The sequence below is a fragment of the Oncorhynchus gorbuscha genome, linkage group LG11, assembly GCF_021184085.1.
Source record: "Oncorhynchus gorbuscha isolate QuinsamMale2020 ecotype Even-year linkage group LG11, OgorEven_v1.0, whole genome shotgun sequence".
Lineage (NCBI taxonomy): Eukaryota > Metazoa > Chordata > Actinopteri > Salmoniformes > Salmonidae > Oncorhynchus > Oncorhynchus gorbuscha.
Window position 1 is genome coordinate 14733022 of NC_060183.1, and position 12209 is coordinate 14745230.

Sequence of the window (12209 nt, forward strand, 5' to 3'; positions counted from 1 at the left end):
GGGTGCTTCGTGTTTAACCCACAGCCCTGCTACTTTTTACTGGGTGGATGGAGACTTCAGGAACACATTAAAAAGTAACTTGACACTGTACTGATCAGTCAGTGTAAATTGGATTATAATGACAAGAAAATGTCATTGACAGAGGAAGGAGTGTACTGAATTCTCACATAAATTAAGGGATATAATTTGCTATGGGTTTTCCAACAGCGACACGTCTGTTCTGGTGTGTTTCTAAAGTTCCCAAAGTTTGGCGTTTCTAACTGGCTCTGATAGCTGCCAAGGACGTTCGCTAGTTTATTTGTTTGTGCCCGGATTACGCAGAAGTGTCCAGGTCAGCAGTTAACACATTACTTCAGCCATATGAAAAACCTTCCATAGTAAAATCCAGCTACCGTTTGCTTCTCACCCTACTGGTGTTAGCTGCTACTATTGAGTAGCAACCGAGTTGCACCCGGTTTTAGAACTTGTCTGAAAAGATTTTAGCAGAAAATGAAATATAAAAAGGTAGCACATCATTGGTTTGTATTGGGCAGAAATGTGCATGTGAGAGCCGTACATCGTGATTTAAAAATATATATTTTTAAAAATTTAATAAAAACTGTTGCACCTACAAACTTAAATCCAAATCTAAAGGTCATTTTATGGATGCTGTAGCCTTGTTAAAAATCCGACGTTTAGCATTTGAGCAAAACTATTTGACGACACTAATGCTGGCGACCCTGTACATTTTTTAAATTTAATAATCGGTAACGGTGGGAAAGATCATTACGAGGCGGGGAGGGTGTTGCATACCTCCAATTAAATTCATTTGTGAATTTTCATCCACACTTGTGTCATTGGCTTAGATATGACGGTAGGAAATTTTGAATTCAACACGGAGTTTCAACCCGCGCGACTATAACTAATCTCTCTCTACATACGGCAGAGTAGCCTAGTGGTTAGTGTTGGACTAGTAACCGGAAGTTCAAACCCCCGAGTTGACAAGGTACAAATCTGGCGTTCTGCCCCAGAACAGGCAGTTAATCCACTGTTCCTAGGCCTTCATTGAAAATAAGAATTTGTTCTTAACTGACTTTCCTAGTAAAATTAAATACATTCAGTCAGACTGACCTCTTAGAAATCCTTTGTACTTAATAAATCAGCAGTAATTGGACCAATAACTATTTCCTAAACGCTGCTTTTACTAACCTGTTCTGGCCCAACCCATCGGTTTCTGGGACCAATCAGAACGGTTTGAATGTGTTCACATTTGAGAAGTCTTCAGGGAGGAGATCAAATCCAGCCTCACAGTGGAAAAGAAACATTAGTGGGCCTGGTGTTTGGCAGGAGCAATGTGGATGAGTACCCACTCAATTAAAAACACAAACACCCATCACACACCCAAAAGGGAGGGGAAGGGGGAAGGGGGGTAAATTGAACTGGGCAGATGTTTACTCTAATTAAATAATTATCCAGTAATATGGTGACATCACATTAACAAGGTTGTTTTTAATGACTGTGGACAAAAACACAAACAGCTGGAGGAACACACTCAAATAGGACAAGAGAACCTGAGGAAAGAGAGAGGACAGGAGAACCTGAGGAAAGAGAGAGGACAGGAGAACCTGAGGAAAGAGAGAGGACAGGAGAACCTGAGGAAAGAGAGAGGACAGGAGAACCTGAGGAAAGAGAGAGGACAGGAGAACCTGAGGAAAGAGAGAGGACAGGAGAACCTGAGGAAAGAGAGGGGACAGGAGAACCTGAGGAAAGAACCCTGAGGAAAGAGAGAGGACAGGAGAACCTGAGGAAAGAGAGAGGACAGGAGAACCTGAGGAAAGAGAGAGGAAAGGACAGGAGAACCTGAGGAAAGAGAGAGGACAGGAGAACCTGAGGAAAGAGAGAGGACAGGAGAACAGGAGAACCTGAGGAAAGAGAGAGGACAGGAGAACCTGAGGAAAGAGAGAGGACAGGAGAACCTGAGGAAAGAGAGAGGACAGGAGAACCTGAGGAAAGAGAGAGGACAGGAGAACCTGAGGAAAGAGAGAGGACAGGAGAACCTGAGGAAAGGGGCGAGAGAAGGAGGGAGTTGTGAATCATGTTTACTGTTATTTTATATATCTATTTCACTTGCTTTGGCAATGTAAACATGCTTTTCCCATGCCAATAAAGCCCTTGAATAGAATTGAGTTGAAAACAAGGAGGGTCGGAAGGAAAATGGACAGGGATAGGAAGAGACAGAGGGCACAGAAGTAAGGTAGGAGGGGGGCAGCAGTAGGGGAGGGGCATGGCGTGTCTTTGTGTGGATAATAATCTGCTCTAATCCAGAGCGTGTTAACCCATCTGAGCAGTCAAAGCAGATTATCCCTCTAACAATGGCCTGACCTCATCTGCTAAATGACTCCACTAGAAATCATATGCTGTCACACACACACACTTTTACTATCTATATGCAGAACCTTCCACAAAACAAAAGAATCGCAGGACAATGTCCAGTCACACCTCTGCCCTAGGAGAGGCGCTGGTGTGTGTTACCATGAGTAACAGATGAATAAAAAATAAAATATTTATAACTGAAGCTCCTCTGACCCCGGGAGATCGAGTAACCCATCACAAAATTAAACAACTCCCCCACAAAACACACAAACGGCCCATAATCCCCTAATCCAGCTCAGATTAAGAACACCTTAAAGATGTGATTTCAATTGGAGATTATGGTGAAATGATGATTGAGAAACAGAGGGTATTGGGTGGGGGGGGTCTGCGGTTTGATTCTCCCTGAAGTGTACACTCCATTCATTGTCCCTCCTTGAAGAGGCATGAGTGTCCACTTCCAGAAAAATAAGTGAACATTGGAAAGCACATAAATAGGGTAAGGCATACACACTACCCAGAGACTGTGGCCACTGGTCCTTGGCAGGTATTTTATTTCATATAGAGACGCTTTCTGTAATCAAAATGTGAGTGCAACCAAACAGCAAAAACAAAACATTACCGATGTAGTCCGAACCAGGAACACAGGGTTAACACTGGGGACTCTACCTGGGTTAAAAGGTACAGTCCACAGTCTGACTTCGTCATACAGTGAGGGCAGCACTCTGCTTTAAAGAAAACAGCAACAGATTATTAAGTGTCAGTTTTGGTAGATTTGAATTGTGTAACCAGGAAGTTGCCCTGCAGTGTATGGTTATGTCACATTGCGGGGTGCACCTTTAAAAGTAGAAGTCTGGGGGCCAACTGAGTCTACCAGAGGGTATGTCGTCACAAAGCAGGATCAAATGTTTAGGTAAAGTTCCTAAATATTGTCAAAATCCATATTTCCTAGTTTTAAAAAAGCGACATTTGAATTAAACTTCTGTAATACTTTGTCAAATAAAACAGCTACATGTGACTGTTGATCAAAGTGACGAGGTTAACCATTGATCCTGCTTCGATCAGGGGGCAGGGAAGAGCGGCAGGGCTGGGAGGTGGTGAGAGAGGGGGATCTAGGAGAGGTCTGATTTAGACACAGTAGGTCCAACAGTGACACCCTAAGCCCTACTCCCTCCCTCAGTCCAGCCAGTGACATCACACAGGATGAGATCTTCACACAAAAGCCACCCCCTCAGAATCCACCATTGTGAGCCCATTCCCACCCGAGAGAAGAGAGACTTATAGTCCTCTGCTGAATCCCAAACCAGTCCCTTGCATCTACCAACTCACTGAGGTTCCTCCATTGTCACACAATTTTCAGCACAACGAAGTGATCAATGAACCCCAACTTTGGGACACACACACGACTTGCATGATGCAATTCACGTTCATAAATTAAAATATGCATGAAATCCTAATTGAGAAATGTCCCATTGTTTCAATATATAGTGTAAATCGTAGTAAATTGAACATTTCATTTGGAAGGAATTATAATTCATTACGTCAGAACAACAAATATGTGTGACAAATTGTGAAAACGCACAAACTCCAAAACATGTCGTGTTGGGTGTCGGTATACTAGTTTTCTGTGAAGTATCAAGGTGTAACAGAGGGTCGAATTAGCCCCTAATCCCACAATATTTCCACTCCCTCAGCTTTGGGAAACGTGTGCACATAGCTGGCACGAACGCGCAAATCTAGGGCCGAGGGGGAAGGAACTGGTTTGGGATTCAGCACTCCACTTTCTCCTCCTTCCTTTATCTGACAGCAAACAAGAGGGAAAAAAACATCACAAATCTCCATCCATCAGCAGGAGCCAATCAGAGGCAGTCAGGTGGGATCAGTTTTAACCAATAACTGTCCAGTAGCGGTGGAGTTTTGCAGAGGGGGTCGTGAGGGTTTGGATAACCATCAACATGTAGCACGTGGACCTTCCTCTGAGTGTGTGTGTGTGTATGTGTGTGTGTGTGTGTAGGTGGTACATGCATGTGCAGGGTGTGGTGTGTAAGGTTGAAGGATGTGTGTGTGTTCGGGTCCAAGACAAGAGCCAGATTGAACCAGTCTGGTTCCTGGTCCCCCGCCTCAAAGCTTTCTTTCACACACACAAACAAATACACCTCAGGTCCTCATGTCCGTGTGTAGTCGGGTGATCAATGTCAACAACATCAAAAAAATAAAATAAAACACCAGAAAACCTGGAAGGTAAAAATCATCTTCTACCATCCTGACGTTTCATCAGTCCTTAAAAGCGCAACACCTCCAAAAACACACTCCTCCCAGGTAACAGCAGAGCGTGTGTGTGTGGGTTCGTCCTCACACACATGCACGTCGTCCACTGGGTGTGTGGAGGCGGCAACTCCCCCTCTGGGTGGCTAGACCAATCACAGGAGGAGACCGGGGGTCGCCGTTACCACGACTACCAGTGGTCCTCCAGATCACACTGAGAGAAAGAGAGAGGACAGAGAGAAGGTGTTTATGAGGTGGCATAGGAAATACAATATACCTCTGATGTTATTTACGTACTGATGTTGAGAAGTGTGCGTGGATCCCGAGCTAAGAATGTGAGAGGTCGATATGTGGGACGAGTCCATCTGGGACTCATCTGACGGTGGACTACTGAAAGGCCGGCTGTGTCTGAATTCTTATATTAGGCTACATCCCATTTAATAAGATTTGTGTCAGGAATATAACATTTGTACTGAGTATGCTAGAAATGCCAGGATGCCTATGTAATAGGAATTCACTGTACACTATTCAGCACGTGAAGAGCCATTTCAGACCCACAATGGAATGTTTACAAGAAAAGGTGTTTCTATACCAGAACAGGAAGACTGTCAGACACCGACCAAATCTGACAGACAAGAGACAAACCAAATCAGATACAGATCTGAGTATGATTATTAAATCAAATCACTTTTATTATATTTGTTCACAAATCGCTGTATGGAACAGATTCAGCACCCCCCCCCCAATAGCCTTTTACAAGTGAGAACCAGCAAAATGTCCTCAGTTCTCTCGATTTTAGTTGGTTTACTATTGTTGTGAGGACTTCTGGTCCTCGTATAGTATAGTAAAACGTGCATACACACAAACCATCATTTTGTGCCTTGTATTTATCTCTGAATATGGCACTTAGTATATGAAGGCAACAACTCAGTATTTAGAAATACAACACTGATAGGGGACAAAGCTTTTGAAAAGCAAGGATTAAAAAAAACTTCTGTATTTTAAACTTTGCATTCTTTTAGAACATTGTATTTTTCCTGAAGTAGAATAGGATCTTAAAGTACTGGAAGTGGACACACACACACACCTCAACACACATTCTAGCAAACACACACGCACTGGCACGCACAGACTCTCTCTCACGCATGGCCGACCAGACAGGCAGGCAAGACAGACACAGACAGGTGGTTTATGGGAACTTGTGCTTTTATAACACCAGTCCAGTAGAGGAGAGAACTCCTCATTCAGTCAGGTAGAGGTCCATACATGATCGGCCCCTAGACTTAGACCACTCATCTTTCCATCTGTCCCCTTATGGTGTCTGAGAGCGTGGACGGGGGGAGGGGGCCTGGTTGGACAAACTTTTTCGGAGCCGCCGGAGGATCTGGTTGGTCGATATCTGCCAGAGTAGCTGGAGGGGCCATTTCTTTGGTCCTCTCTGCGTCGGGGTGGGGGGGTTCTGGCGTCTCGACAACGGCGGTGAAGGTGGGGGAGAGAGAGAGGGAGTCAGGGAGGTCATCTGCAGTAAAGGAGGAGGATTCCTCACGTGTGGGTGTATTTTCCCCAGGCAGACGGTAGACAGCAAGAGCTTTACTCCAGCACTGAGCGATACTGCCCCCGGTGGTGCAGGCGGAAATGACGCACACTTACGCACGCACACAAACGCTTCTCACACCATACTAGCTCTACCCCTGTGGCCAGCTACCCGTAGTGACATCGTCTTTGTCCAGTGAGGAGAGGAGAAGCCACCAGTGCCTTCCAATCCCCCACTACGAGTCCCAATTCCCAAAACACAGACACAGTAAAGACAGTCTAGACCACGCCATATAGCTAGTTCCTGTTCTTAAGACATCCTGGACTTAAGTGGAATTTTCTAAAAGGTTGGGACATGGCAGGAACATCAAGGAGCAGTTTTCATGTCATGTGAAACAAAGTCTTGACTCTGGATCAAATACTCCATTTTGATCACGCTTGGTCCTCGAAGCCCATTCACACCCCGGCCCAGAGGGTGGCACTGTTGTGACTGGGCTGGAGTGGATCATTGTGGAAGTGGGAGGTCAGCGGTCAAAGGAGAGTTACTCACCCCTTCCTCTTCTCTGTGTGGGTTCAGCCTGCTGTACACCGCCTCGATCACACTGCGCCTGAATACACACAGAGATTATACATTATAGTTTGTGTGCATTAGTGAAGATTGATCTGAAAAGAAAATGGACAATGAAGTACATTTCTTCAGTGTGAGTGTGTGTTCATAGTATTTACTTGCTGGCCAGGCCTCCTCCAGGAGGTAGGTTGGGGATGTTCTCAGAGGCGATGTACCTCAGAACAGACACAAGGTCAGGAACCCCCTCTTCTCCACAGCCACCCAGCAAGTCTATGGACAGACACAGGGTTAAAGTGGAAACAGAAAGATGGACGGCTGGGTGCCATTGAACAGATTCTACATGTTGAATCGGCGCAAACAGCCATTGCTCGTGGCTCGCTAAAACACACTGCAGAGACAGCTAGCGATAGGGCGGCTCGCTAAAACACACTGCAGAGACAGCTAGCGATAGGGCGGCTCGCTAAAACACACTGCAGAGACAGCTAGCGATAGGGCGGCTCGCTAAAACACACTGCAGAGACAGCTAGCAGATAGGGAGGGAGGCTCGCTAAAACACACTGCAGAGACAGCTAGCGATAGGGCGGCTCGCTAAAACACACTGCAGAGACAGCTAGCGATAGGGCGGCTCGCTAAAACACACTGCAGAGACAGCTAGCGATAGGGCGGCTCGCTAAAACACACTGCAGAGACAGCTAGCGATAGGGCGGCTCGCTAAAACACACTGCAGAGACAGCTAGCGATAGGGCGGCTCGGTAAAACACACTGCAGAGACAGCTGGCGATAGGGCGGCTCGCTAAAACACACTGCAGAGACAGCTAGCGATAGGGCGGCTCGCTAAAACACACTGCAGAGACAGCTAGCGATAGGGCGGCTCGCTAAAACACACTGCAGAGACAGCTAGCGATAGGGCGGCTCGCTAAAACACACTGCAGAGACAGCTAGCGATAGGGCGGCTCGCTAAAAAAAACTCTGCTTTTAGCTGTTCTTCGGTGCAGTGTGACCAAGCTCTCAGAGAGGATGTGCGTGTTCTCACCCTCTACACGAGTCTCCAGGTATTTGTCCAGTTCCTCCTCTTTCTTCAGCGCTTGTTCAGACACCTTGGGAGCTCCCGGTAAAGTCACCAACACCACACTCATGTTATCCCTACTGCCCTGGACACACACACAGAGGGTTGGAACGTCAAATAAAATCGTATAGGTCACGTGCTGATCGTACTGTGAAACGCAATGCAGAAAAGAAAAATAAGAATTTAGAAAATATTTACTAAGTAAAAAAGTAAGAATAAAATAACTAGGCTATATACAGGGGGTACTGAGTCAACGTGTGGGGGTACTGGTTAGTCAAGCTAATTGAGGTAATATGTACAATCAAAGTCGGAAGTTTACATATACTTAGGTTAGAGTCATTACACCTTGTTTTTCAACCACTCCACAAATTTCTTATTAACCAACTATAGTTTTGGAAAGTCTGTTAGGACATCTACACGTTTGAGATCTACTTGACACAAATCATTTTTCCAACAATTGTTTACATACAGATTATTTCACTCATTACAGAAAATGTCATGGCTTTAGAAGCTTCTTATTGGCTCAAATTATGTCAATTAACCTATTGGAGGTGTACCTGTGGATGCATTTCAAGGCCTACTTTCCAACTCAGTGGTTCTTTGCTTGACATCATTGGGAAAATCAAAAGATATCAGCCAAGACCTCTTTGTAGACCTCCACAAGTCTGGTTCATCCTTGGAAGCAATTTCCAAACGCCTGAAGGTGCCAAGTTCATCTGTACAAACTACAGTAAGCAAGTATAAACACCAAGGGACCACGCAGCCATCATAGCGCTCAGGAAGGAGACGCTTTCTGTCTCCTACAGATGAACGTACTTGTGTGAAAAGTGCAAATCAATCCCAGAACAACAGCAAAGGACCTTGTGAAGATGCTGGAGGAAACAGGTACAAAGGGATCTATATCCACAGTAAAACAAGTCCTATACCGACATAACCTGAAAGGCTGCTCAGCAAGGAAGAAGCCACTGCTCCAAAACCACCATAAAAAGCCGGACCACGGTTTGCAACTGCACATGGGGACAAAGATCATACTTTTTGGGGAAATGTCCTCTGGTCGGATGAAACAGAAAATATAACTTTTTGGCCATAATGACCATCGTTATGTTTGGAGGAAAAAGGGGGAGCCTTGCAAGCCGAAGAACACAATCCCAAATGTGAAGCACAGGGGTGGCAGCATCATGTTGTGGGGGTGCTTTGTTGCAGAAGGGGCTGGTGCACTTCACAAAAATAGATGGCACCATGAGGCAGGAAACTCGTGTGGATATATTGAAGCAACATCTCAAGACATCAGTCAGCAAGTTGAAGCTTGGTGGCAAATGGGTCTTCCAAATGGACAATGACCCCAAGCATACTTCCAAAGTTGTGGCAAAATGGCTTCAGGACAACAAAGTCAAGGTATTGGAGTGGCCATCACAAAGCCCTGACCTCAATCCTATAGAACATTTGTGGGCAGGACTGAAAAAGTGTGTGTGAGCAAGGAGGCATATAAACCGGACTCCGTTACACCAGCTCTGTCAGGAGGAATGGGCCAAAATTCACCCAACCTATTGTGGGAAGCTTGTGGAAGGCTACCCAAAACAATTGACCCAAGTGAAAAACAAATACAGCAATGCTACCAAATTTGTGTAAACTTCTGACCCACTGGGAATGTTATGAAATAAATAAAAGCTGAAATAAATCTGTTATTCTATAATTATTTCACATTTTAAAAATAAAGTTGTGATCCTAACTGACCTAAGATAGTAATAATTTACTTGGATTAAATGTCAGGAATTGTGAAAAACTGAGTTTAAATGTATTTGGCTAAGGTGTATGTAAACTTCCAACTTAAACTGTACATGTAGGTAGAAGTGAATACGCATTGATAACAAACAGTAGCAGTAGCGTAAAAGAAACGAGGGGGGGGGGTTTGATTAACTGTTCAGAAGTCTTATGGCTTGGGGTAGAAGCTGTCAACTTCCTGGTGACTGGGGGGCAGTATTGAGTAGTTTGGATGAATAAGGTGCCCAGAGTAAACCTCCTACGACTCAGCCATAAAAGCTAGAATATACATATAATTGGTATATTTCGATAGAAAACACTGAAGTTTCTATATCTGTTTGAATGATGTCTGAGTATAACAGAAGTCATATGGCAGGCAAAAACCTGAGAAGAATCCAACCAGGAAGTGGGAAATCTGAGGTTTGTAGTTTTTCAACTCAGCCCCTATTGAAGATAGGAAGTGCAACATGACCAATATCCCACTAAGGCAGGGGTGTCAAAGTCAAATGGACGGAGGGCCAAATAAAAAATTTAGCTACAAGCCGAGGGCCGGACTGTTCGAATGTTCATTGAAAAATTTTAAATGACGCATATAGTCTAGTGAACCTAATTGAACCTACTGAAAACCTAACAAATATATTCCAATATGATCAGATAAATAAAGCAATATTTTCTTATGGCTCTGTCAGTAATCTTTAATTTTCAACAGACACAAAAGACAAATTTCCTTTATATAAAAATCCCCATAACATGAACATTAAATGAAAGAAACCGGTATTCAAGGCACCATCAGTAGCCTATATTTTCTATTTTAGCAAAAGTGGGCTAAATTTACTTCAAAGAAAAAAACAATAATAGCAATTTTCTATCATCCACTCAACTGAAATATTTTTAAAATATAATTGGATTGAAATACAATAAAATAAAGTGCAAAAATCTATTAATCAAAAACAACACTTTGTTTAAGGAGAAGTAACATGCAGTGAAAACAAATATTAAACTTTAACTTTTAAACTTGAACTGAGTAAAAACTCTAAATATGTGATTGCACAGTAATGTTCACTTGTTTGAGGTTGAGGGTGATACTTGGTGGTGTCCCATCTTTTCCACAAGTTCATCAATGTTCGGGGTAAGGCTCTGAGCTGAGGAAATCCTCAGAATTGAGTGGAGGTGTTCAGCAGTAAGTCGACTTCTGTGTGATGTTTTGTTCAAGTTCATCAAAGAAAACAGTTGTTCACACAGGTATGTGCTGCCAAACATAGACAACGTTTGAGCAGCCTGGATGCGCAGCTGGGGCATTGTGTCGGGGAGGAAACGGGCGAACTCCGCAGCACCCACTGCCGCATATTTTGCCCTCAGTGCATCATTGCATTGGAGGTCAATCAACTCCATTTGGAGGTTTGGTGGTGAGCTTTCCACGTCAACAGCAAATGGGTTACCGAGCAGTTCCAACCTGCTTTTTGTGCTTCAAAGTCAGCAAATCGGCGTCGAAAGTCAGCGGCAAGCATACCTATTTTATCAGCCAACTGTGCGCTCGGGAACGCACTGGTAGAGAGCTTCTCTTTCATGGTCTGGCAGCTGGGAAAGTGGCTCAAATTTTCTTTCCGCATCTGCGTCTCCCACAGAGTCAGTTTGGTTTTAAATGCCTTCACTGTACTGTACATATCAGAGATGACACGATCCCGACCCTGCAGCTGCAAGTTCATTGCATTCAGATGACTCGTAATGTCACACAGAAAAGCCATTTCACACAGAAACATTTCGTCTCGGAGTTGTGTTGTGTCTTTCCCTTTGCTGTCCAAGAACAGACAAATCTCCTCACGAAGCTCGAAACATCTTTGAAGCACCTTTCCCTGGCTTAGCCATCGCACCTCTGTGTGATAAGGCAAATCACCATGCTCCGTTTCTAACTCCGTCAGAAATGCCTTGAACTGGCGGTGATTCAAACCTTTGGCTCTGATAAAGTTAACTGTGCGCGTGATGATGCTCATTACATGCTCCATTTTCAAGGCTTTACCGCACAACGCTTCCTGGTGTATGATACAATGATAAGCTGTCAGCTCACCTGTCGCGTTTTCCTCTTGCATCTTTTCCCGTATCTTCGACACCAGTCCGCTCCTGTGTCCACACATCGCAGGTGCTCCGTCGGTTGTCAAACCCACGAGTTTTTCCCAAGGCAGCTCCATCTCATTTACACATCTTGACACCTCTTCATACAAATCATGCCCCGTAGTTGTGCCATGCATAGGACGTAAAGCCAAAAACTCCTCTGTCACGCTTAGGCTGGAGTCCACTCCGCGGATGAAAATTGACAACTGGGCAATGTCAGAAATGTCGGTGCTCTCATCCACAGCCAAGGAATATGCAATGAAATCTTTTCCCTTTTTCACAAGCTGCTCTTTTAGATTGATGGACAACTGGTCTACTCTCTCGGCAATGGTGTTTCTGCTCAGACTCACATTTAAAAAGAGTTGCCTTTTTTCTGGGCAAACTTCGTCACAAACTTTAATCATGCAGTTTTTGATGAAATCCCCTCCGTAAATGGCCGGGCTGATTTAGCGATCTCTTCTGCCAAAATAAAACTGGCCTTGACAGCAGCCTGGCCTTGTGATTTGGCTTTTTTGAACAGAGCCTGTCGAGATTTGAGGCCTCGTTTTAATTCCTCTG

At 44.4% G+C, this 12209-nt stretch overlaps 1 protein-coding gene across 3 annotated transcripts in view; it reads right to left on the bottom strand.

The window, feature by feature from the left end:
• Positions 1-2878: 2878 nt before the first annotated feature.
• LOC124048140 (protein phosphatase 1B-like) overlaps positions 2879-12209 on the bottom strand; it is a 37715-nt gene continuing 28384 nt past the window's right edge. For all 3 annotated transcript variants that reach the window (XM_046368609.1, XM_046368610.1, XM_046368608.1), the window contains exons 5-8: positions 7749-7866; positions 6874-6985; positions 6698-6755; positions 2879-4828 (exon numbers count right to left, since the gene is read on the bottom strand). In XM_046368609.1, the coding sequence (XP_046224565.1) occupies positions 4805-4828; positions 6698-6755; positions 6874-6985; positions 7749-7866 (312 nt within the window). In that variant the 3' untranslated portion in view covers positions 2879-4804. The remainder of the gene's footprint in view (positions 4829-6697; positions 6756-6873; positions 6986-7748; positions 7867-12209) is intronic.